Genomic DNA, 26,802 nt, shown 5'->3' with positions numbered 1-26,802 from the left:
CTTAGTGTGGTACAGACACGCAATGCAAAGATTGAGTCAACTTCTCCCGTTTATCTGGTTTCAGGTGTGATTTTCATATTGTCCACACCTGTTATTTGCCACAGCTTGACAAAGGCTCTCTGGAGCTGAAACTTTGTTGCTTTTTTTTTTTGCACACATGGCAAATTAATAGATTGATCATTTTCTTTATATTACTATAGTGTGCCGCCTGCTTTTTTGTACTGGTATTATTAAGTTACTGGGCTGTGACCTTCAGTATATTACACACACGTGCATCTCACAAAATTAGAAGGTCATCGAAAAGTTAAGTTATTTCAGCTCTTCAGTACAAAAAGTGATCAGCCTGTGGCACTACTGAGGTGTTATGGAAGCCCAGGTTGCTTTGATAGCAGCCTTCAGCTCGCATTGTTGGGTCTGGTGTCTCATCTTCTTCTTGACAATACCCCATAGATTCTCTATGGGGTTAAGGTCAGGGGAGTGTGCTGGCCAATCAAACACAGAGATGGTGTTGTTTTAAAACCAGGTATTGGTACTTTTGGCAGTGAGGACAGGTGCCAAGTCCTGCTGGAGAATGAAATTTCTAACTCCAAAAAGCTTGTCAGCAGAGGGAAGCATGAATTGCTCTTAAATTTCCTGGTAGACGGGTGCGCTGACTTTTGTCTTGATAAAACACAGTGGACCTACACCAGCAGATGACAGGCTCCCCAAACCATCACTGATTGTGGAAACTTCACACTAGACCTCAAGCAGCTTGGATTGTGGCCTTACCACTCTTCCTCCAGACTCTGGGACCTTGATTTCAAAGGTCTAGTGTGAAGTATCCACAATCAGTGATGTTTCGGGAGCCATGTCACTTTGTTTGTAATGACTATAAAATATGAGTTTCACTTTTTGTATTGAAGAACTGAAATAAATTGACTTTTTGATGATATTCTAATTTTGTGAGATACACTTGTACATCCCTGGCGACGACTCGTTTCCACCAGAACAAAGCGATTAGCTATCCAAAAATCAGACATGTGCAATCAACATTCTTGTTCGACAATCAGTTGTCTTGGGCGCTCAGACATTAGACTGTTGGCAGAACCAGTCAATACAGTTGGCTAAAACATTATCCTAAAGTGTATGGGCAGGGGCCTTTATCTCTGGATATTCAATGTGTTTTTTAATTGATGGAAACATATTTGTTCTTACTGTTGGTGATCTGCTGGAGTATATTTTTGAAAGCCTCAGAATCCAGCCTCTAGCCTAATAAATATGAGAGGTGGCCTCCACAGAGCAGCTCCACAACCGAGCTTGAGCAGATTACAGCTTCTTTTTCTCTCCAGAAAATAGAAAAAAAAAAGAGAAATGTCCTTGTAAAAGTTTAAGGCCATGTGCACACGTTCAGCATTTTTCGCGGGTTTTTTTTCCGCGTTTTTTCGCTATAAAAACGTGATAAAAACGCGAAAAAAACGCTTACACATGCCTCCTATTATTTACAGTGTATTCCGCATTTCTTGTGCAAATGTTGTATTTTTTTCCGTGAAAAAAATCGCATCGCGGAAAAAAAAAGCAACATGTTCATTAAATTTGCGGAATTGCGGGGATTCCGCACAACTAGGAATGCATTGATTTGCTTACTTTCCGCATGTGGCTGTGCCCACCATGCGGGAAGTAAGCAGATCATGTGCGGTTGGTACCCAGGGTGGAGGAGAGGAGACTCCTCCACGGACTGGGCACCATATAATTGTTAAAAAAAAAAAGAATTAAAATAAAAAATAGTCATATACTCACCCTCTGATGGCCCACGGAGTCTTCCCGCCTCTCATCGGTGCACGCTGCCGCTTCCGTTCCTATAGATGGTGTGTGTGTGAAGGACCTGCGATGACGTCGCGGTCTTGTGATTGGTCGCGTGACCGCGACGTCATCGAAGGTCCTGCACACACACCATCTATAGGAACGGACGCCGCTGAGATCGGCTGTCTGCAGGTGAGTATAACCATTTTTTATTATTTTTAAACATTCTATCTTTTACTATTGATGCTGCATAGGCAGCATCTATAGTAAAAAGTTGGTCACACTTGTCAAACACTATGTTTGACAAGTGTGACCAACCTGTCAGTCAGTTTTCCAAGCGATGCTACAGATCGCTTGGAAAACTTTAGCATTCTGCAAGCTAATTACACTTGCAAAATGCTAAAAAAAAAAACGCGAAAAAAACGGGAAAAAAAAGGAAAAAAAAATGCGGATTTCTTGCAGAAAATTTCCGGTTTTCTTCAGGAAATTTCTGCAAGAAATCCTGACGTGTGCACATACTGTAAAGAACACCATACACATTAGATTGTTGTCAGCCGAAGATTGGTTAGGTCGATCGTTCAGCTGGCAGACATTTTGGCCAAGCTTCCAGTGTTGTCCATTAGAGAGAAGGCACCAGATATCTTTGGCTGTGGCTTATCTCTTGGCGAAGAAAAGGATCAGTAGACTGAAATTGTAGATGCCGGATTCTTATCTCCCCTGACAATAATCTGTCATGGATTTCCCATACATTAGACAATTATCTGAACCAGTTGTTATTGTTGAGTTCAACCAACATTAGTCTAGTCTAGTCTACTGTGTATAAGAAGTTTAAAAGAAAAATTAATTTACCTTATGTTTCATACAAACCACCACAGCCATTTCTAGTATACCATTGTTATTTACTAAACCTGCTCACATTATAAAAATTACATACAACTAATAGAAATATAATGATTTATAGCTCTGTTACAAAATAGATTTTGCATAGTAAAAATGAGGCACGCAATTCTTACATGTAGCCATCTAATTTTTCCCTTTCCAGTTTTTCATACAATTATTTAGTACAAAGAATGCATATTCTTACAGATGAAGCTGCATTTCAGATATCTGGCATAATAGAAATAAAACTCCTTATCATGAAGATGAAGACTGAGATTTTGGAGTTTATGCCGACCATTGTTCATTGCCAAATACAATTTAATTGGCTCACAACTGAATTGTTCCGTCACACAGTAGTCATGAACGTCCAATTCATTTTTACATTTAATCATAATGTCAAACCCGGGTTATATCCTTTCCAGTTCCATGATGAGACTCTCAGATCTAGGTCCAGTTTTCATACATCGGTTAACACCTATGGATATTGTGGCAATGTAGTGCCGCTTTTAGATTGTATAGCTGTGACTAAATGTGCAGTTAAATTTACTTATGGGAAATTCCCTTTAGAGAAAATCTGTCATGTTTCCGAATACTAATTGCAGCTACTACTTTTATGATCTTGCTAAGCAGCTTTAGAAATTTGCCCATATACCACCACCGCAATCCGGCATACCTTACATTCATTTTTCTATGTGCCCCCCATATGAGCAGGACTAGACCGTTCTGAGTGTCTCCTGCCTGCCTAATATTCAAGCACCTTTGCTTGTGATTTATATTGATAACCATCATTCACATCTAACTAAAACCCCGTTTCTCGCCATTCACAGAGAGGGCGGCACATGGGCATGTCACACACTGCCCTGGTCAGTGCGGAGGAGTTAGGTGGATGGCAATAATGTTTACAGCAAGATGTGGATAACACGGTGGATATCTTCCACATTACAGGGGCTGGATATTATGGCTTCAATGAGTCATTAAGGAATGTCCAGGTCTATCTGTGCCCATGACGATTATTTATAAATGGTGCATGGCATATATGAAGTTATTTCTCCATAACATGCCAGACTGTTGTGGTGATAAGAGGACACATTTAGAAAGTTGTTTACATTGATAAACAAATGGCCGCAGTTAAAGGAAATTTGTTTCCAGGTTTTTTGCCATCCAATTAGAGAGCAGCATAATGTTAGGACAAAGACCCCGATGCCAGTGATGTATCACTTACTTGACTTCTTGCTGTACTTTAGATAAAAATCAGTGTTTTATCAGCAGGATATTATCACTTGAGCACTAAAAAACCTGCTGCCATGTAGTCCTCAGCATTCAGAGAACTGCTAGATCTTCAGCAGAGAAAACTGTGATTTTATCAAAACTGCAGCAAGCAGCCCAGTAAGTAACATCTGCCCTTACATCATGCTGCTCTCAGATGGGGTAGCAAAAACCTGGCAACAAATTACCTTTTTAAAAGAAAAAACGTAATGATAGGTTCGCTTTAAAGGTGTATAATCACCCATCTAATGTAAAAAAAAAAAAAAAAAATTGTAAACAATCTTGTAAAAAAAATGCTAACACTTCAATTTTTTCACTGCGTAGCCTTCCCTTATGGTTACAAGAGTGTGTGACATTATACAGTGAAGCTTATCTTAAGAACCAGGTGTGTGCTTTTCCCTCTGAAGCCAGTATTTTGCTACACAAGTACATACATGAGAACACACAATAATAAAGTCATTTAAAATCTTTTAAACGGTGTTTAAGAAAATATCTAGAATCAGTGATGTATGTAGTTCTTTATCAGAACTACATAATGTGCTTTCTACGTGAACTATGCAATGAGATTGCCCATCAGACATGCCCTTCAATTCGTACTGAGCAGGTGGACACATTAGGAGCTGGAAAACCAGAAGGCCTTGTTCACACAATGCAGTTTTACATTTTTTTTCCAGTCAAAACCAGAAGTGGATACATAAGAGAGGAGACATAACAGTCATTATTTTAAGCTTTCCAGTTAGGGTCTACTAAACCCTGTGCTGTATGAACAAGGCATACAGAAGAAAAAAACAAAACAAATTATTAATGAAACACTGTATACACTATCATGAAGTGTGGTGGAAACATGTCCGGTCATTAGAATTAAAAAAAAGCAGAAAAAAAAAAAAAGCAAAAAGGTGAACATACACTGTAAAGGTATCTTTATATATGCCACAGTTGACCAATATTCTAATAAAGGCAGAGAGGAGGCTTGCACAGCAGCCATTATAATTCTATTTAAAGAACATTATAAAAAACATTTCAGAAAATAAATGGAATGTACTGGTGTAAAGCTACTAGATAGTACTGTGCGATACCAGCAAAACAATGTCCAGTTTCAGCAACATGACCTAAAGCTTTAGGTGATGAGCACACGAGCGGATGGTCGCATTCGACCATGACTCTAGCTTTGAAACAAAATCATGTGGAAACTGGATAATGTGGGAGGATGGAATTCTGGGATCTCCCTGCTTTAAGAGGTTTTGCTGGACAATGTGCAAAAAAGCACAGTATATACTGGCATGGCTTATCGTGACACAAAATGGTCAACTTCGGACCAGTGATGTCACCAGCTTCTATTTTACTGAATATTTGGTTACATTTTGTGTATACTGGTCCAAATAAAAGGCTGCTTTGCCATACACTGGTTTAAAGGATATTTTCTGCTTTACCTCACAGACATTTCGGAAGATGGCACCACTGGGACATCATAAACTTGGATCATTAATGCTCACTAGAGTGAATGCTGTCAGCACTCCTCCTTAAGCTCAATTTTATTTTTATTTATCAATATTAAAGGAATCTGTCAGCAGGTTTTTGCTACCCCATCAGAGCGCAGAATTTGGTAGGGACAGAGAAACTAGTTCCAGCGATATATCGCTTACTGGGCTCCTTGCTGCAGTTTTGATAAAACCACAGTTTTGTCTGCTGAAGATCTACCAGTTCTCTGAATACTAAACCCTGTATAATCCGCCCACACCACTGATTGGCTGCTTTTTGTTTACACTGTGCATAGGCAGAAAGATGCCAATCAGAGCTTTCTTTCACAGCTCATGAATACAGAAGACTGAATGGCAGCAGATTTATATGTCCTCTATTGATAATCTTCTGCTGATAAAACAGCTTATCAAAACTACACTAAGCAGCCCAGTAAGTGACACATCACTGGAATCAGGTCTCGGTCTCTACATTATGCTGCTATTAGATTAGGTGGCAAAAACCTGCTGACAGTTTCCCTTTAAAGATAGCATGCTAGTTTGCAGTAATCACTAGAGGGAGCCTACTGCTTACAGTATTCAATAGGAGATCGGTGTATAAACTGATCATTTTTCGCTATAAGTGACACTTTTAATCTACAGTATATACAGGTCTATACAAGTGAATTATTACGGTCTCCGTGCCCCAAGCACTATAAAATATATTAAGTGACAACCAGTGCAAAAATCAGAACCAATTTAAAATTGATGGTGTGTGCGCATTTTAAGGGGCCCAACACATGGTAGCGCGCCTGCTCCCATTATTCTAGTGATAAGATCTTAGCTCATGGACACCTAGTGATGCCATCTTCAAACATGCCTCATGGAATAAAGTGTATATATGCTCTACCCTGTAAGGTTATAATTCATGTAAGCCTGCACAGAATATTTTTCAAAAGTTCATTCTCTAAAACGAAAAGTCATCAGAAGGGGCCGCGTAAGAAAATCCAACGAAAGCATCATCTGCTTCTTCAACACTGGCATTAACAATAGAATAGTCTGTAGATATACAGACAGAATCTGGAACCATGACATCTGTAAACTCGGTGTCAAAATTTGAGATATCATCTGGGCCATCCTAATATGAAAAAAACAAACAAACAAAAAAAACACACATTAGAAAATTAATTCAAACCATAGTATTTATAGTAAATTATTAATCATCTACAAAAAAAAAAAAAGGTCTAAGGTACATGCGACAAAATATATAGCTCTGTACGTAGTTATCAAAAACTGAACATGCTGGATTTATCAAAACTCTCACTCCACAATTCTGGTGTAAAAACTTCGCAAAAGTCGCAAAATTTAAGTGTAATGTCAAACATTTAATGACAACCATTGTGCTGCCTGCATTCTTTTGTATGAAGCTCTATATATGGAAGCACTTAGCACCTATAGGTTTTTTGTAGGTTTCCTCATGGATTATATTATTCTTCATAATCTGCTTGTAAGCATTTATACTTCTCTCTGACCTTTCTAGGCGCCTGCGCACTGCAGTAATTTGCTCTGCCCTCAACAGGGTAGACAAAGTACGCCTGCGCAGGAGCCGCGGCAAGAAGACAATAAGAGGACGTTATCGTATGAAGATGGGAGGCCCCGGACCCGGACCGCGATGCCCATCGGACCCGAAGAGAATCGGGACCACCCCTGGGTGAGTATAATATACAACAATATAAGGAAGGCGTTCCAGCTCCATTGACTAAGATCGGGTACGATCGAAACGCGTCGCATGTACTCTGTACTAGGACTTTTGCGTTATGGCAAGGACTATCTTGTATTATACCAATTTTTAATGGAGAAATAAAGCATTGGAATTTTATGGAGCTGGAACGCCTTCCTTATATTGTTACGTATGTTCATCTCAGTCCTAGATGATGTTCCGTGCACCTGCTTGGATTAGGTGAGCTGGCTGTGGCTTTTATAGCCTTTTCTTTTTGCACATTTGAGTATAATATAACCTGTTTTTCTTATCTTTCAGGATACATCGGGGGGGGCTTATCTACAGCATTACAGAATGCTGTAGATAAGCCCCTGATGCCGGTGGCCTTAGTTTATAGGCTGTTTTGGGGGTGACAGATTCCCTTTAAGATGGATGTTTCACATTATTGAGCAGCCTCAGGTTTCATGCAATATGAAAGAAAAAAAATAGAATTATTCTTACCGTTAATTCGGTTTCTAGTAACCCACCACGACAGCACACCTGGAGGATGTTACCCCTTTCCTAATAGGGACAGGAAATGACAAGAGGTTAAATAACCCCTCCCTCATCCTCCCTTCAGTGTTATTATAAAGGACCACAGGAGAATGAATGCTTCAAATTATATTTATTCTTTTCAGAACGTATATTAAGCAAAGGGAGGGATTACTCCTGCTGTCGTGGTGGGTTACTAGAAACCGAATTAACGGTAAGAATAATTCTATTTTCTCTAGTAACCCCCCACGACAGCACACCTGGAGCAGTACCCAAGAGTAATTTTTAGGGAGGGACTACAGCACTAAGGACTTTTTCTCCGAAGGCTAAGTCTTCTTTTGACATCAGGTCAAGCCTGTAATGTTTGGAGAACGTATGGACCGAGGACCACGTAGCCGCTCTGCAAATTTGCTCGATGGAAGCACTGGCTTTCTCGGCCCAGGAGACAGCTGTTGCTCTAGTAGAATGGGCTGTGAGCTTTCCTGGTGGTGGAAGGCCTTGAATTTGATAAGCCTCCAGGATTGCTCGTTTTATCCAATTTGCAATTGTGGATCTGGAAGTCTTCTTCCCTTTATTCTGGCCGAGAAGATGAATAAACAGATTTTGATCTTTCCTAAACTTCTCTGATGCATGAAGATAATAGAGTACCATTCTTCGAACATCCAAGGTATGGAAATGTTCCTCTTCCTCATCCTTTGGTTCTTGATAGAAAGATGGAAGAATTATCTCCTGCGATTTGTGGAAATCGGAGACTACCTTTGGGAGAAAGGATGGGTCTAATCGCAAGATAAGCCTGTCTTGAAGAATCTTCATGTAGGGCTCATTGATTGATAGGGCTTGTAGTTCACCCACTCTTCTGGCTGTTGTTATGGCTACTAGGAAGGTGGTCTTCCAAGCGAGTTTATCCATGGTTATGGAAGATAAGGGTTCAAACGGTGGCAGTGTAAGTCCTTTCAGGACTATATTCAGGTCCCAGGATGGAACTATATTTATGGGTCTTGGAGATATGCGGGATGCCGCCGTCATGAATCTTCTTACCCATCTATGTTCCGCTAAAGACTGGTCAAAATAGGAGCTCAAGGCTGCTACTTGTACCTTGAGGGTGCTGGGTCTGAGACCCTTCTCTAGCCCATCTTGTAGAAAATCCAGGATCTTGGCTAGGTTTGGCTTATCTGGGTTAGGTTGTTCAGGAGCACACCATGTGATGAACGTCTTCCAGATCTTATGGTAAATAGAATTAGTAACCGTTTTGCGGCTCTTTTGTAATGTTTTAATTACCCTCTTTGATAGTCCTCTAGTTCTCAAAATTGAGAATTCAGAAGCCAGGCATTTAGGTGTAGCCTCTCGGGATCTGGATGCAGTATTGGCCCCTGGTAGAGAAGGTCTTTGACCGGTGGAAGTGCTATTGGCCCATCTATCTTTAGACTGATGAGGGCCCCGAACCAACCTCTTTTGGGCCAAAGTGGAGCCACTAGGATCACCTTGAGTTTTTCTGCCCTTATTTTCTGCAGGACTTTTGGTAGGACTGGCAATGGCGGGAAAGCGTATGCTAGCGTGAATGTCCATGGCTGGACCAATGCGTCCACAGCTAACCCCGGATTCATCGGATCTAGCGAGAAGAACTGGTCTACCTTTGTGTTCTGGCTGTTTGCGAACAAGTCCACTTCTGGCTGACCCCATCTTTTGACTAGTATCTGAAAGACTTCTGGGTTTAGGCTCCATTCCCCTGGATGGACCTCTGTTCTGCTCAAGAAGTCGGCTTGTACGTTTATCTCCCCTTTTATATGTAGGGCGGATATGGAGAGAACATGTTCTTCGGCCCACGAAAATATTCTTGCTGATATTGTCTTTAGATCTTCGTGTCTTGTACTTCCCTGGTGGCGAAGGTGGGCAACTGTTGTCATGTTGTCTGAGTATATTTTTATGTGGGAATTTTGTACAAGAATTACCGCTGTTTTGAGGACTTCTTCCACTGCCTTTAGCTCTTTGAAATTTGAGGATTTTTGTGCTATTTCGGCTGACCAGGATCCCTGGAATATGTGCTGGTCTACCGTGGCTCCCCAACCTTTTCCACTGGCATCTACTGTTATGGTCACTGCTGGGACCTGCAACCAGGGAACTCCTCTTATTAGGTTCTCTTTTTGTAGCCACCATGTTAATGAGGACTTTACATACGGTGGTATCCGGATCTTTTTGTCTAGAGAACCTGGGGATCCGTCCCAGCTTGACAGAATAAATGTCTGAAGTATCCTGGTGTGGGCTTGAGCCCATGCCACCATCTGGATGCAAGATGTCATGGTACCTAGAACCGACATGGCCCATCTTAGAGATACAGACTTCTTGTCCCGTAATGTTCTTATCTTTGATGTAAGCAGGGACCGTTTTTGCTCGGGTAAGAAAGAGGTTTGTCTGTGGGAGTCTAATAAGACCCCTAAAAAGATCTTTGTTGTGGACGGAACCATATCCGATTTTTTGGGGTTTATCACCCAACCCAGGGATGACAGGATCTGGACTGTTGTCTGAAGGTGTTCCTGTAGAATTGGAACCGTGGGGCCCACTACCAAGAGGTCGTCGAGGTATGGGATTATGCATATCTGCCGACTTCTGATGTACGCCATCACCTCGGACATGACCTTTGTAAAGATCCTTGGAGCTGCTGATAGTCCGAATGGGAGGACATTGAACTGGAAGTGGTCTATAACTTCTCCGCTGGTGACTGCAAACCTTAGGAATTTCCGATAGGTTGGATGGACTGGGACGTGGTAATATGCGTCCTGTAAATCGATGGTTGCCATGACGAAGTCTTGCCCTATTAAGGGTACTGTTGATCTGATGGACTCCATTCTGAATCTTCTGTAGGTTACATATTGATTCAGCGGTTTCAGATTGATTATCATCCGATGGGTTCCGTTTGGTTTCCTTATCAGAAATAGGCTGGAATAATGGCCCTTGTTTCTTTCGTCTTTTGGGACTGGGGAGATCACATTGTTGATTAAGAGATCTTCTATCCCAGTTATCAGGGTGGACTGTAGCTTTGGTGTTGATAACGTTGTAGTTTTCATTCTTTTTTGGGGGTATGATGTAAACTCTATTTTCATCCCCTCTTTGACCAATTTTAAGGTCCACTGATCCACCCCGATCTTTTGCCAGACTGGGAGGAAGTTCGAAATCCGACCCCCCACTATGACGGCGTCATTGCTTTCTCTGGTTTTGGGGTTGTGAAAGAAAAAGATTCCTGTCTTTCCCTCCTTTCGGATAGCTCCAGCGACCTGTTTTACCCTTCCCTCTGTATTGAGGGGTATGCTCCTGCTGAGCGCGGAAGGGTCTTTTCCTAGGGTTTCTAGGTTCAGGTAAGGTCTTTTTCTTGTCTGAAGCCTTTTCCAAAAGATCATCCAAGGCTGGTCCAAACATATACTTTCCTTTAAAAGGAATGGAACACAGCCTCATCTTGGAAGTCATATCCCCAGACCAGGATCTTAGCCAGAGTGCACGCCTTACTGAGTTTGACAGTGCGGATGATCTCGCCGTCACTCTCACGGATTCTGCCGAAGCATCTGCTAAAAAGCCTGTTGCTTTCTGGAAGATAGGCAAGGAGGCCAGAATATCTTCTCTTGGAGTACCTGAGGACAAGTGCTCCTCTAGCTGTCCCAGCCAGCGATGCATCGATCTAGCAACGCAAGTGGATACTGAATTGATGCTCAGTAAAGATGCTGACGTCTCCCACGACTTCCTTAGTAGTCCGTCCATCTTGCGTTCCAGAGGGTCTCTCAGTTGGGAGGCATCCTCGAATGGTAGCGTGGTCTTTTTGGCTACTCTGGCAATCTGGACGTCAACTTTTGGGACTTCTGACCAGCATGACGCTGTTTCGGCATCTACAGGAAATCTGTCTTTAATTTCTGCTGGAGTAGTCAGCTTCTTTTCTGGGGATTCCCACTCGTCCAGAACTAAATCTCGGATGTTTTGGTGAATAGGAAACACCTGACGCTTCCTAGAACGAAGTCCTCCAAACATCTCCTCTTGCACCGAGTGGGTCGTCTTTTCTTCCTCAACCTCCATAGTTTTCCTTACAGCCGTAAGGAGTTCTTCCATATCAGATGAAGAGAAGTAGTATCTTTCTTGCTGGACAGTCTCAGAGTCCAGGGATAATTCACCCTCCTCTGGGGGTTCGTCCGATGTCTCTCCCTGAGAGTCCTCCTGCTCTTCCTCCTGTGGATTAAGTTTTCTTTTCTTAGCCTCAGGAGGGGCACTAGGAGATGGTGTAGGTTGGGAAAGAGTGGCTAGAGATGTTTTAATCTCCTGCTGGATTAAGGTTTTAATCTCTTCTATCAGGGATGGCCGTTCCTCGCTGACAATTTTGTCTGTGCATTCTTTGCACAAAGATTTTTTATATGAAGAGGACAGCTTCTTCATACAGACTGCGCATTTGCGGGTCATTTTTGTTTTGCTTCCTGATGTGGGTTCCTTGTCCCCCTAAAAAGGAAGGGGAGAAGGAATCATAAGACTACAACCCACATCAGGGAATGGACACCCGGGGCCAGATTACTCACTGGGGCCGGGATGGTGCTGTGTTCTGCAGGTGCAGAGCGCGAGGAAGCAGACATCTCCATAGTCTTCACCACACAGTGGTCCTACCTGCGATGTCTTCCTGTCCAGGGCCTGAATATATAGGCGACCGGACGTAGCACCTGTCCTCCTGCATGAGGACCTCCTCCTCCGGTGTCCGGAAGTACGTGGGGGGAGGACGCCGACGTCTTCCCTGCTATCTGCCTAGCGTTCCTGGCTGGAACGCACGAGGAACTTCCTGATTCAAAGAAGCCGGCCGGCGTCTGACGTCATATCCGGCCGCCGGCTTCAGACCGGAAGTACCTACACGCGCGCGTGTACGGAGGAGGAGAAGGGCTGGAGAGCTCCGAGAGGCCTCCAGCCGAAGAACGCCCCAGACCTTACCCGCAGGTGCGGAATGGCGGCGGAGAGTCCCGAGTCAGAGGAGACGGGAGCAGCGACAGGGAATGGACGTAAGTCTGATCCCAGCTGCCCGGCCAGATTGTCTGTATACCCCCCGGTGACCGCTGCCGGCACAGTGCACCTGGGATGACCTCTTCATCCCTAGTAGGGACAGGAAAGAACACTGAAGGGAGGATGAGGGAGGGGTTATTTAACCTCTTGTCATTTCCTGTCCCTATTAGGAAAGGGGTAACATCCTCCAGGTGTGCTGTCGTGGGGGGTTACTAGAGAAAAAAGGATCCATCTGCTGCTGAAAAGTGTAAAATAGTGCAATGCCTTAGACAAGGTATGAAAACAGATATTTCACAAAAACTTAAGCGTGATCATCGTACTGCGAAGAGGTTTGTGGCTGGTACAGAGCACAGATGGGTTCGTGCAAACGAAGGCATAATGAGGAAAGTTTCTGTCAGACATTCATCAGATTAAGAGATCAGCTGATAAAATACCATTACAAAGCAGAAGACAGTTATTTAAAGCTGCTGCAGCCTCTGGAGTCCCGTGACCCTGAAGGTGTAGGATCCTCCAGATGCGTGCAGTTGTACATAAATCTACTATTAAGCCATTAAGCCACCCTTAAAAAAATGCTCACAAGCAGAAACTGTTGCAGTGGGCCCAGACATATATGAAGACTAGGGTTAAGGCTATGTGCACACGTCCGGAATTGCCGCGGAAATTTCAGCGGCAATTCCGCAAATGTGCCGCGGGTAAAACGCATGCGGAATTGGCAAGCGTAAATAGCTTGCAGAATGCTAGTGTTTTCCAAGCGATCTGTAGCATCGCTTGGAAAACTGATTGACAGGTTGGTCACACTTGCCAAACATAGTGCTTGACAAGTGTGACCAACTTTTTACTATTGATGCTGCCTATGCAGCATCACTACAAAAAAGATCTAATGTTAAAAATAATAAAAAAAAATAAAAAATCGTGATATTCTCACCTTCCGGCGTCCCTCGCAGCCTTCCCGCTCCCAGTAATGCCTCGTGGCAATGACCCCAGATGACCGCTACGTCATCACAGGTCATTGCCGCAAAGCATCCCTGGGAATGGAAGCATCGCGAGGAGCGGGAAGGCTGCTGGGGACGCCAGAAGGTGAGAATATCACGATTTTTTATTTTATTTCTTTTTTTTTTTTTTTTAAATTTTTTACAGGTATATGGTTCCCAGGGCCTGGAGGAGAGTCTCCTCTCCTTCACCCTGGGTACCAACCGCACATGATCCGCTTACTTCCCGCATTCCTATGTGTGCGGAATCCCCGGGATTCACAAAGATTGACCTGTTAATATGTTTTTGTTCGAAAGAAGCTTTTGATTTCAGTAAATTGGACCTCGTAATGTTGCAAATTTAACAAATGACCATTTTCAGTTCCTTACAACTCATAAAATGTTTGCAATCTCTGTGCATAATAATTTGGAACAGTGCATTGAGTTTTTTGTCTAGTTTAGAAAAAAATGTCGTTATCATTGGGAGGTTTGTCCAATAAAATTTCATTTATTCTCTTATCTATTGACTATTTGATGATTATACTGACTCATTTGCAACGACCATTTAGAAAAATCAGAGAAAACTAACTTGGAACTCTGTGTATAATAATCATAATTTTCATCCCATTTGTGATAGTCATTCGTATAGGTTTATACGATATGTAGATTATTAATTGTGAGGCTTATTTACATACCACATGAGGATCATATGGTGGAGAGATCTTCTTTTCAACCATATCTGTCCAGTTTATAGATGAGAAAAATGGATGATTCTTAATTTCATTCTATAAAGTAAACAAAATGAAAGAGGTCATTCTTTGCCAGCAAGAAAAAGGGAAATATTTTTTCTCAGTACAGCTCTGTGATAAATTACAGAACAAAGGACAAGGAAGTTACAATGATTCATACAATGACAGCCTGGAACAAAGTCATACCAGGAAATTCATGCTCAAAGTATTGAGGCATTTCTGAAGTGTTTTTGTTGCTTTTAGTATCGAGTCTTAGCTGCTATGGTTCTTTTAGAATAGGGCATGTGTGAAGGGGAATTGCAGACAAGTAGCTAGTTCAGATGCCTCGTGAAACTTGCCAATTGACAAATATTCACAGAACTGTGGGGCAGAGGACAGTGCACATTACCCCGGAGTGCGGTATAACATCACAGCAATTAGTGATTGCCTCATCTGGACCAGAAAGGGAATGTCACAATTTTGGAGTGCAATAATTAAGTGAAGATGAATACTGTATTTTTAATGTTTTTTTCAAAGTTTGTGCAACACTTACAAAATCATCCTTTGACCCAAGCCTCTGCTTTGGATCTTTTTCAAGTAATTCTTCCAAAATAGATGACGCTGTTATGCTTATGTCAGGCCGTGTAACTAGGCATTTGTGCAGAATGTTTTCATACATGACTGCAGTGTCACGATGATAAAATGGAGGCTGCAAAAACAAAGGAACAAAAAAAGTAAAAATTATTGGTGAGAAAACATAAAACCAAGCAAATGCACAAGAGATGATTTGCCATGCGATGTGAGAAATGTTTAAAGTTGCATTGTGACCCTTAGATTACCAGAAGAAGGGTGATGAGATTAAAAAATAAATAAATAAATACAAAATAAAAATAAAAATTGAGGAGCATGGCTGCACCGATATGGGATCTTGATATGAAATCTGACTTTCTAAACAAAGAAGGGAACTACAACAAAGGAAAGTCATTTAGGTTTCATGATGGAAGGCGCGTTTGTTAGTGATGAGCGAGTGTGCTTGTTACTGGAGTCTTCTGAGAATGCTCGGGTGTTCTCAGAGTATCTTGGGCGTGCTCGTAGATTATGTTTGGGTCCCCGCAGCTGCTAGACAGCCTGAATACATGTGGGGAATCCATAACAACCAGGCAATCCCTGCATGTGTTCAGGTTGTCTATCAGCAGCAAATCATGCAGCTGCGGCGACTCAAACAATCTACGAGCACGCCCAAGATACCCGGAGAACACCCGAGCATGCTCAGAAGACTCCAGTAACAAGCACACTCGCTCATCACTAGTGTTTGTAGATTCTCCAATGGTTTCCCTTTGCGGGATGGACACCCTAATGTACTTTATCATCTCAGTGGAGAGTGTATATGTTCTATATTAAAAATGGTGGCTGTTGAGGCTTTACCATATTTATAACAGGTGATTATTGGGTCTGGCATGTGCATCAAATATCTTAGCTTTTTAGGGGCAGCAGTTATGTACATCTTGAAAATCAGAGCACCTCCCAGTGTTCCAGTAGATGTACTGCGAGGGAATCTTAATGGGCGTCTGTCTCCTACTTAGCCCCACTCTAAAGAAGATAAGCAGCGCTGCAAGGTGCCGAGATCGTTTTGCTGTTCTAAGCAAATAAATCTATTTTTCCTTAGGTACAGACAGTACACTAGTAAGGGGCTTACAACATGTGACACCACTTAAAAAATGTCAGCTTAACTGCAAAGGAAAATGATATTAGTATTGACAATATTCCTAACAGTAAAATAAATGCAGAATTGATAGTTACCAGGCCGTGCAGCATTTCAAAAAGAACAGATCCAAGGCACCACCAGTCTACAGTGTTGTCATATGGCTGTTTCTTGATCACTTCTGGTGCTAGGTACTGAAAAAACAAAAACAATAATGTACATTTAATGCAATCTTTCACCAAGTCAAGAAAGTTTTTGTGGCTGTATTTTAAAAGGAGCTTTCCAAGAATTATGTGTGTGCTTACAGATGTCATACATAGAGCCATCACTGACGTGGTCACTTAATCATGCCAAGCAAGCATCACACTGATTTGATGGCAGAACAAACTATTAAAACTGCGGCACAGACTGTTTCAGAAATGAAATTTTGACAACAGCTTAAATGGTCATGTATATTTTATTTTGGTTTCTAAAAAGTGCCAGAATATTTTTTTGTAAGGGACGTTTGGAGGGTAGGGCACTATTAGGTTATGTGCCACGGCGTGATTTAGACTCTGGTACAGACACTGAGTATTCCCAGGCAAAGCTTCTTCAGGAAAAAGAAGGCAGTCATTTTCCTGATGTAGTTTCACCAGTGGCTTTGCCATTGTTCTTGAAGCCGGCGTTCACTGTTAAGTATAGAGAGAAGCCGAATACAGAAAGAGCCTGTCACTTCTTTTAGCAGCTTCACGGTTTTTAAAGATGAAACATGTGCACAGAAATGTCATTTTGTGCATTATGTTCACATTATGGGGAGCTTTTGCAGAGCTTTTTCGGGTGGACTGAGCAGAATACGCTTGAAAGAGGGATTTTTGTGTACTCACCGTAAAATCCTTTTCTCCGAGCCAATCATTGGGGGACACAGACCGTGGGGTGTTATGCTGCTTGCCACTAGGAGGACACTAAGTGATACAAAGAAAGTTAGCTCCTCCCCTGCAGTATACACCCTCCTGCTGGCCCTCAGCTAACCAGTTCAGTGTAAAAAGCAGTAGGAGATCAGTAACAACATATTAGCTTACAGCATGTCATATCATATATGAGAGTATAGCATATCGGATTATAAAAAAACAAGCATAAGCCAATACCAGGGTGGGAGCTGTGTCCCCCAATGATTGGCTCGGAGAAAAGGATTTTACGGTGAGTACACAAAAATCCCTCTTTCTCCTACGCCTCATTGGGGGACACAGATCGTGGGACGTACCAAAGCAGTCCCTGGGTGGGGACAACGTCAGATCAGGCCCTGTGTAACTGCTACTTACAAGTGCGCCACCGCGGCCTGCAGAGTCCGCCTGCCCAGAGCCACATCTGTGGGAGTCTGGGAATTATAATGCTTCAAGAATGCATGCGGACTGAACGAATCCGCAAGCTTGCAGGCGTGTCTTGTCGACGCCTGGTGCCTAGAACCCACGATAGACAGGGAGATAGGCTGTCATCTAACACGGAAGGACTCCTGGATGGAGTAAAGAATACACCAGGCTAAATGGCCGATGAAGACGGCCAAACCCTTCCTGTAAACGTCAGGAAGCCTTCCTCTTACCGTTAGGAAACCCAAGATACAGTGTCCAACCTTGGGAGGGACGCCGTCCTCAAGACGTACCTACTCAAAGCACTCGCTTCGTTCGGAATATGGGGAACTCATTCCATTTTGTGGACTGGTGCCAAAAGAGATGAGGGAAGAACTATGCCCTCATGACAGTAGTGATACAATACCACCTTGCCTTGAAGGAAATAAGGGAAAAAGGTCTGAAAAGACCCGTTAGCACCGAAGACTCGTCAGGATGAGGATATCGCCGAGAAAAAAGGGGGGCGACCTTCCCTAATAGAATAGATCCCAATGATCGAACGGTATGCAATAGGGAAGAACTACATGTGAAAACATCCTGCGAGGTGGTCCCTACTTGCAGTTTTGTTGCAGAAAGACAGAAAGCTATCAGCTCCGCAAGTGAACTGACGTGGTCAGTGCGGATTTTCGAGGATCCCTGGGGCCCTTTCTGCTTCTGAAAAACTCTCGGAATTGGAAACTGGTACCACGGAATAACCAGAGCATGCAGTGCGATGGCTCTTGGATCTCGAGGCCGAACAACAAACTCGAGTACACAGGCGATCAGTCAGGACGCCATCCGAACTACAACTGTAGAGCTCCAGTGAAGGCGGGTCTGATGGAAGACTTCCAGGTGAAGTTCCCACTCACTTGAGGTGAAACCCTGACAGCTAAATATGTTCGCAGCCCAGAGTTCTACTCCTGGGACATGTACTGCCAAGATCACCGAGTGATAGATCTCGGCCCATGTGAGGTACCTTGGCCAAGGCGCTTGAACGTGGGTACTCGCTAGATGATTGACGTATGACACAGCCGAGGCGCTGTCCAATTGAAATCGGCTGGGTTGACCCGCCATAAGGTAGTGGACCTACTATAGGACTACCTTTGAGATCTCCAGAGCAATGGTCGGGAGAAGAGGCCTGGCATTGGAAGTTACTAGTAACCATGGAACCGGGAGAAAAAACCCCCGGATGAAGAAAGAGCTCAGAGACTATCGTCTGAAAGGCTGCTTGACTTGCTGAAAAAAACTAACGGAGCGAAGGAAACTGCTTCCATTGGCGTCTCCGTTTTTGTTTTCTTTTTTTTTTTAAGAAACCCCCCAGCAAATCGAATGAAATGAGGGGATGAGTGAGCAAGAGCGCGAGCTCCCTGTTGAAAAACCATGACCTTGTCTGGAGGGAAATTTACCACCCTTCTGGAAGAATACCGGATCATCCTCAAAAAGGATATCTGCTGGGCTGGAAATGAGAAGTTGTCTAAGTCTAGCTTCCAGTCCAGGTGAGAGGATATCACAAGTGATATAGACGACTCAGCGTAGTCCTGCAAGGGCGTGTAAACAGTCGGCCAAACAGGGCAGAACGGCCACGCCTCTAGGTGCAAGATGACAGCCGCCATGACCCTTGCGAACACTCTGGGTGCGGTAGCAAGGCCGAAGGACAAGGTCGTGACTTAAATGCTGTTCACGAATGGAAAAGCAAAGGAATTTGAAGAGGTTAGGCATCCCGAATGTCGATGGATGCCAGAGACTGCACCTTTTTTGTTGAAGTAATAGCTGAGCGGAGGAACTCCATTCGAAGAAGAAGAAGAACCTTGTGAAAAAGTTGTTAGAAGTTTGAGGTCCGGGATCGGTCCTACTTCTCGTTCCCTTTTTAGGAACCAAGATCCCTTAGATCTAGACTGTCCTGGACAACCCTTTCACTGTTGGTCGGGGCTGTAGGAACGTACGATCCTTGGTTAGTCTCCCGCTGAAAAATTTGATTGACCAGCTGAACTGTCTTCAGGAAAGGGGTACTGGTGTGAATCAAGGTAGTTAAGGTCTCCAGGCAGGAGACCGTTGCTCTAGCAATCCATGCGGCGGCTAGGGAGGCTAGAGGGCTGGACCCGTAGCCGCAAAACGGAACAAACCAGATTTGCTATTCGACAGAGCGTGGCATCTTTAATTGAGGACATATCGGGCAGGGATACTGGTAGGTAAACCACAGGAGATTGCACCCGGTTAATCTGCCGAGTGGCAGAATGCGCCGCTGCTTCCAGCAGGTCATAGAGTTAAAAATTAGGAGCCTCGATCCACCATCCTCCTAACAGGGAAGTGGAGAGGGAACATTGGCCTTCTTGCATCTTCTGTTAAATAGTGGTGATGCAGAGGGGGGTGCTCAGACGCCCGAAAAAGGGTGCCTCTGTACATCCACAGAGTTCAGGTCTCCGGGTGGACAGGACAGGTTGTCTGGCGTTAGACCTGGATGCAGAAAAAGGATACCTGGAAGCGACCTTCATGTGCCCGTCTGTTGATGGTGTGGGGAGACCGGCGCCCTTTAAAGTGCCTGTCGCCCTTAAAAATCAGACCAGGCATAGCGTCCCACGTAGAGGCTTCTATCCAGTGAGTCGCATATCCGGACTGGATGGCAAAAGCTCTACGAGGGAGTTTAGACTGAGGGAACTAGTTACACTGGGATAAACTGGGATCAGCGGCAGAGGGCTCCTCATTTATGACCAGTTTCGGATTGGTCATGTGCCTTTAAGACCAGGGAATACTGGTCGTGTGCCTTTAAGACCAGGGAATACTGGTCGTGTGCCTTTAAGACCAGGGAATCCTGGTCGTGTGCCTTTAAGACCAGGGAATACTGGTCGTGTGCCTTTAAGACCAGGGAATCCTGGTCGTGTGCCTTTAAGACCAGGGAATACTGTGTGCGTTTAAGACCAGGGGATACTTACTGGTCACGTGTCTTTAAGACCCTGGAATTCTGGTCACGCGCCTTTAAGACCAGGGAATACTGGTCACGCGCCTTTAAGACCAGGGAATACTGGTCACGTGCCTTTAAGACCAGGGAATACTGGTCACGCGCCTTTAAGACCAGGGAATACTGGTCACGCGCCTTTAAGACCAGGGAATACTGGTCACGTCCCTTTAAGACCAGGAAATACTGGTCATGTCCCTTAAGACCAGGGAATACTGGTCATGTCCCTTAAGACCAGGGAATACTGGTCATGTCCCTTAAGACCAGGGAATACTGGTCATGTCCCTTAAGACCAGGGAATACTGGTCATGTCCCTTAAGACCAGGGAATACTGGTCATGTCCCTTAAGACCAGGGAATACTGGTCATGTCCCTTAAGACCAGGGAATACTGGTCATGTCCCTTAAGACCAGGGAATACTGGTCATGTCCCTTAAGACCAGGGAATACTGGTCATGTCCCTTAAGACCAGGGAATACTGGTCATGTCCCTTAAGACCATGGAATACTGGTCATGTCCCTTAAGACCAGGGAATACTGGTCATGTCCCTTAAGACCAGGGAATACTGGTCATGTCCCTTAAGACCAGGGAATACTGGTCATGTCCCTTAAGACCAGGGAATACTGGTCATGTCCCTTAAGACCAGGGAATACTGGTCATGTCCCTTAAGACCAGGGAATACTGGTCATGTGACTTTATACCATTCGGCCACGACTACTTAGACTACTGGTCGTGCGGGTTTAGGTAAAATCTCGCAGCGAGCGAGAAGCGCCAATTCAGGGGGCGGAGCCACAGGCACGACGTGGGCGGAGCCTCAAGACTTCCATGAATAGGCCCAAGCCGGGGCATAAATTTCTGCAGCCGGCGCCAGCGTAGAAGTTAGGGTGGTCACCCGTTGCTCGAGAAAATCGAGCGCTTCCATGCCAGGCGAAAAACGCCAGGAAAAAAATTCAGAGCCGCCTTAAGGCGCCACAGTCTGGTGGTGCGGCCTACACATCGGCCGAAGCCAGGAGCTAAATTTTGTAGCCAGCTGGAGCGTTACCTCAGGGAGGTGGGCCACAGGGAAGCCTGAGACTGCCTGTGAATATCCCGCTGCAGAAGCCCATCGCTGGCAGCATCCACTCGCCAACGGTGCGCGTCCCGGCATGGAGCCGCCGCGGATGTCGGGTATTGCAGCGTGGACGGTGCAGGGATAGAGGGATAAACCTCAATCCATCATCCCTCTTGTTAGGGAGGTGGAGAGGAACCATCCGCCTCCTTGTGCCATCCGCTTTCACAGTGGTGGGACAGTGGGGGCTGCCCGGACCATGGAGAGGGGCTTCTGTACATCCACGAAGTTCAGCCCATCGGGACCGTGGAGGCACCTTCGCCCCTGAAGGGGATTTGAACTGCGGCCTAGTCCGGCTGGAAAAGCCGGGGACTAAATTTATGGAGCCTGCCGGTGGAGCGCGTCGGCGGGCCGCGCGCCGAATGATTGCCGCTGGCGTACCGGCCAGTGGTACCCCCAGGACCGCATCTTCCACGCAGGCAGCGTGAGGAAGAATGGCCCCCGAGATCTGCAGGGCGCCTCTCGTCCCAGACGAGAAGCGCCGAAATAGGGGGTGGGGTTACGGCCGTGGGAGGGATCTGCCCACTGCGGCCTACTCCAGCTGAAAAGCCGGGGACTAAATTTCCAGCCTGCCTGGGGATGCGAGGCGGCCGCAACGGAGCGACGCTAACCGCCGCAGTTCCCGACCGCCGGCGCCTCTCCCCAGGGGCTCTGCCGCAAGTACCGCCGGCGCCTACCCCATAGAGGTCACTGTGGCCTACTCCGGCTGAAAAGCCGGGGACTAAATTTCCGGCCTGCCCGGCGGTGTGCGGTGGCGCGGCCGCAAAGTGATCCGGAGCGCAGGAGGGGAACTCCTGATGTACTCACAGTCCGGTAATGCAGGTCCCCCTGTCCCTGCGCGCTCCATCCTCATCCTCTTCTGTAATCCCTTTGGGCTCTGCTGCAAGTATGCAACGCCATGTGATGTGGGCCTTGTATGTCGGGCCACCGGAGAGGAACATTAGAGCAGGCTCTATGTGCTCGCCGTCTTGCAGGGGGAAGGGAGATCGGGACCAAAGATGGAAACCCGTCGCCCCAGTAAACATTGGCGTGCTCCCGCGTCGCAGGAGAGGGACGGGGAGGTATACTCGCCGTGCTCGCCTGTTGCTGGTTCGGGGGAGAGCGGGTCCTATAAAAAAAGGATCCGTCGCCCCCTTCACTCCGTTAAATAAAAATTTACAGAAAAATAAAAATTTAAATTAAAATAAGAAAGTTGGGGTCTGAAAACAGACCCAAGTGCCTCCTACAGACACTAAGCAAGAACTGGTTAGCTGAGGGCCAGCAGGAGGGTGTATACTGCAGGGGAGGAGCTAACTTTCTTTGTATCACTTAGTGTCCTCCTAGTGGCAAGCAGCATAACACCCCACGGTCTGTGTCCCCCAATGAGGCGTAGGAGAAAAAGACTTTATGCCTCTCAGCAAATATAACCAGTTAGAAACAAGTAGAGATCCATGCACTGTTCCAAACATAAGGACTATCTTCTGTATTCTAATGTAAAAACAGTTGTCTTTGGGCCCAACATAACAGCGCCAAACTGTTACATTTGGCACGGCAAAGGGGTTAAACTGAACAGTAAGTTTCATGAAAGACACAAACTTCCGTTTAAAAATGATTGTATTACACAACAGTTGAAGGATATTTTCTGTATATTTACTAGGGGAGTTTATGACTCAGCCAGAACTACTAGGGGTAGAGGCATACCGTATTTTGAGAAGAATTGACAAAGGAAGTTCCACAGCTAAATTAAGTATTGTGCTTCTATAACAACAGGGCCATGCAGAAAACAATACAGAAAAATCGTAAAGTTCTGCAGATACGGCTTCAACACCAAGAAAAATAAAAGAGAAACATATAATACACACAATATAAAGCCAACAATGAATTGGGTTTTATATACACAAAAGTAACCTAAACTTAGAGAACCTCTCCGGGCAACATTATTATAGGAAGAGCAGCTTCATTTTAGCGAGTATTGGGTTGCAAAATTTACAAGCGGCAGGATGTGTTGAATATAATACTATTAGGTTTAGCAGAGCAAGCTACACGGTTTCTGAAACTCCTTGTGCCATATGGTTTCAGAAAGTTCAATATGATAAACATGGATCTTGCTGTGCTGAACTGCCTCCATAACTCGTATGGGAATTATGAAAACAGTGCAGGTAGAGACAAAGCTGCAGTGTCACTTTCCAGGCTGCTTGTTGTAGTTTTGATAAACCTGCAGCCATGTAGTTCTCCACATTCATGAGAGCTGTATAACCGCAACCCCATCACTGATTGGCAGCTTTCTGCCTATGCACATAGAGAGCTCAGAAATTAAGAGAACTGATAGATCTGCAGTTATTATACAGTGATTTTATCAAACCTACAGCAAGCAGCCCAATAAGTGACATCGCTGGAATCTGGGTCTCAGCCCCTACATCATACTGCAACTGTATGGAACTGTTATTTTACCAGAGAATGTCAATTTTATTTGGGTAGACTCACAGTTTTTATTTTTTTTACCTACAGACCAACATACTCTACGGAGCCATTTAGCATGGCATTTTATGCACTGTATGGCAGCATAAAAAAAGGTACTGGGCATCATCCATAATAAGACTAGCTCTAACTGGTAAGTGGCTGGAAGAACAGACTTGTTTCCTTAGACATCACAGCAGCTAAACATTAACATAGGTTAACGGTACATTACTTCTTCTGCTCACAATGAGTAGGCAAATTTCACATTTGTACAATAAAGCCCAAAAAGGGCAGCAGCTGGTTTCATGCTACATTTAGTAACTCTCCTAATAGGAGTTTATAGCATAAGATCCCCTCTGCTCATTTAGGGCACAAAGACCTCAGCGGGATCATAAGAGTTCCTTTTATAAAGCTGATCCTTGTCACCCATGAGTGGGCACAACCTTACCTCTGGGGTCCCACAGAAGGTTAGTGTTTTGTCTGAATTTGAAATTCCTTCTTTGCAAAGTCCAAAGTCAGTTAAAACAATATGGCCCTAGATGAAAACAAAGTGGAGTGACAATTATTATTCTTATTTTTCCTTACCCCCTTTAACCAGCCACATAAAAATAAATAATGGTGATGAGTGAACGTGCTCGCATAAGGCGTTATCCGAGCGTGCTTGTGTGCTTACCTAGTGGCACACTCGAAAACTATGTTCCAGTTGCCGCTGCTGCATGTCTCGCGGCTGTTGGACAGCCACAACACATGCAGGGAGGTCCTGTTTGTTAGGCGACTCGAACATTTTTTTTGAGCAGGCGGAAGACACTTAGCGCATGAGCATGCTTGGATAACGACTCATCCAAGCACATTCGTCCGTCACTACTAAATACATTTAATAAAAAAACAAAACGTAGGCTTTACTCACTTAGCGCAGAGCTTACTCCACTGCTCCCGCTGTCACTTATTGTCTGCACTGCCAACATCAACAGCGCTGCAGCCAGTAACGGAGCGGAGGAAGACGGCACGAGCCAATGAGCTCCGTTATTAGCTGTAGCCCTGTCAGTGTGATATCAGCACTGCAGACAATAACCGAAACCGGGAGAATGGCAGAAACTCAGCGATGGACCTGGGGAGGGAGAGTAAAGTACTTTTTGTTTTTCTTTTAAACTTTGCCTAGTGACACGTTTCCTGAAACCGGAAAAAAACCTTTAATTTTAATCCTAGCATGACTGTCGACAATTTGTTAGTGTGAAAAAACAAGCAAAACATTCTTGCATGTTGTACTACATATTTACCATCACTTAGTCTCATCTCTACTAATACTATTTTCCTATTTACTTCCTGTATCTGCAAAAATATTAGATAAAATGTTATGTATTTCATGGGGGATCAGATTAAATCAGTTGATTTATTCCAGTTTTCTGGTGTAACTACATTAAAAAATATGCACAGGTACTATAGTCATGAGGATCAATACACAACTTTCCCGAATATGTCGGAATGCCTTGGAACTAAGTGGGGACAACTCTAATGTAGCCCTCCTCATCACTCAATTATTACGGGTTTTTCATCACTGTTCTACTTTGTAAAGTGTTCGAAAACAACTTCAGCTCTGGCCTAGCAATAGTTTTATCCTGGATCATATTCTACATATCTATGAAGCATGTGACCTGCTGAGGACTGTATGGAAACACTACTTAAGGGAGAAACCAGTTCACCACTTTGCCAGAATTAAGAATTTTGCTGAGTTATATTGTAAAGGTGAAATCTGGATAATTTACATGTTAATCTTAATGTTTTGGTTGGGTTCTGCTGATGACATATCCTTTTTAACCCATTATTACTATGTGACTGTAGACTTATGAATCCTCACATCTCATTAACTGCATGCTTTGAGGATTCCCTGGGGCAGACATGATTTGCATACATGTGGTCACAGGCCGACTAGACATTCGTCTTGCTCAATGCAAGAGTATTGAGAAAGGTCGGGCACTTCTAGTAGGAATGTGGCCAGAAGTATGCAAATCACATAGTTGTGGTCACATGAACGCCTGGCCCTGGCAACTGAGAATCCTCACAGTGCGCAATGTGCACGCACTGAGGACTCACAAGTCTGCAGTCACACGGAATGACTTCAGACTTGGAGCCCAAGGCTGAAAACCCTTTTAAACAGATTGTGCTAGTCACAACAGCTGTGGTCACCTGATGATTTGGCATTGCAGTATCTTGCGGGTCACAATCCTACCCCATTTACCTGCATTACACTGATGTAGCACTGGCATAGAGCAATGTTTTGCCACACGACCTGGGTCATGGCCTGAAGTCACGGTATATATAGTCCCAGCCATGAAAAATTAAATAAATAATGAAATCTATGCTAAAAATAATGTATTACCTTTGAGTCTAACAGTATATTTTCAGGTTTTAGGTCCCTGTCAATAAAAGGAATATTTCATTAGAAGTGCGCCCCATTATAAATACATCTTATGAGTAGTGACTGCAGAATAGAAGTAGCAGCATACCGATATATGATTTCAATGGAATGCAGATACCCCAAAGCACTACCAATTTCTGCAGCATAAAATAGCGCCCTCGGCTCGGCAAAATATCGTTCTCTTTGTAGATGAAAAAAAAGCTAGAAGAGAAATGTATATTATGTTATTTAACAATATTTTAGCCATTCACAACATGTCATCTTGTAAATTTATCACAATGAATTTTCTATATTTTTGGTTTTACTTAAACATAACAGATCAAAGAGTCAAGAAATTGTAAATGAAACCTAAGTGTATACATTTGGTTTTTAAAGCTTTATCCAAGTGTCAGAATTCTAGAAGACTAAAATGTGGAATTAGTCACTGGCTGACCAGCATGAACTTGCAATGCAATTATGCCCAGATCAGTGCTGAACAAGTGCTTCT

General features: G+C 44.1%; 1 protein-coding gene across 1 annotated transcript in view; it reads right to left on the bottom strand.

Moving 5' to 3' along the window:
- Positions 1-2,667: 2,667 nt before the first annotated feature.
- The window catches only part of SGK3 (serum/glucocorticoid regulated kinase family member 3), a 95,125-nt gene continuing 70,990 nt past the window's right edge, over positions 2,668-26,802 (bottom strand). Inside the window, exons 11-17 of the mRNA XM_077270599.1 lie at positions 26,404-26,516; positions 26,277-26,313; positions 24,348-24,434; positions 16,142-16,237; positions 14,895-15,050; positions 14,309-14,398; positions 2,668-6,516 (exon numbers count right to left, since the gene is read on the bottom strand). Coding sequence (XP_077126714.1) covers positions 6,346-6,516; positions 14,309-14,398; positions 14,895-15,050; positions 16,142-16,237; positions 24,348-24,434; positions 26,277-26,313; positions 26,404-26,516 — 750 coding nt within the window. The 3' untranslated portion in view covers positions 2,668-6,345. The remainder of the gene's footprint in view (positions 6,517-14,308; positions 14,399-14,894; positions 15,051-16,141; positions 16,238-24,347; positions 24,435-26,276; positions 26,314-26,403; positions 26,517-26,802) is intronic.

The sequence above is a fragment of the Ranitomeya variabilis genome, chromosome 6, assembly GCF_051348905.1.
Source record: "Ranitomeya variabilis isolate aRanVar5 chromosome 6, aRanVar5.hap1, whole genome shotgun sequence".
Classification (NCBI taxonomy): domain Eukaryota; kingdom Metazoa; phylum Chordata; class Amphibia; order Anura; family Dendrobatidae; genus Ranitomeya; species Ranitomeya variabilis.
Note: the sequence above shows the minus strand (reverse complement) of the source record. Positions and strands in the feature narration are given on the sequence as shown.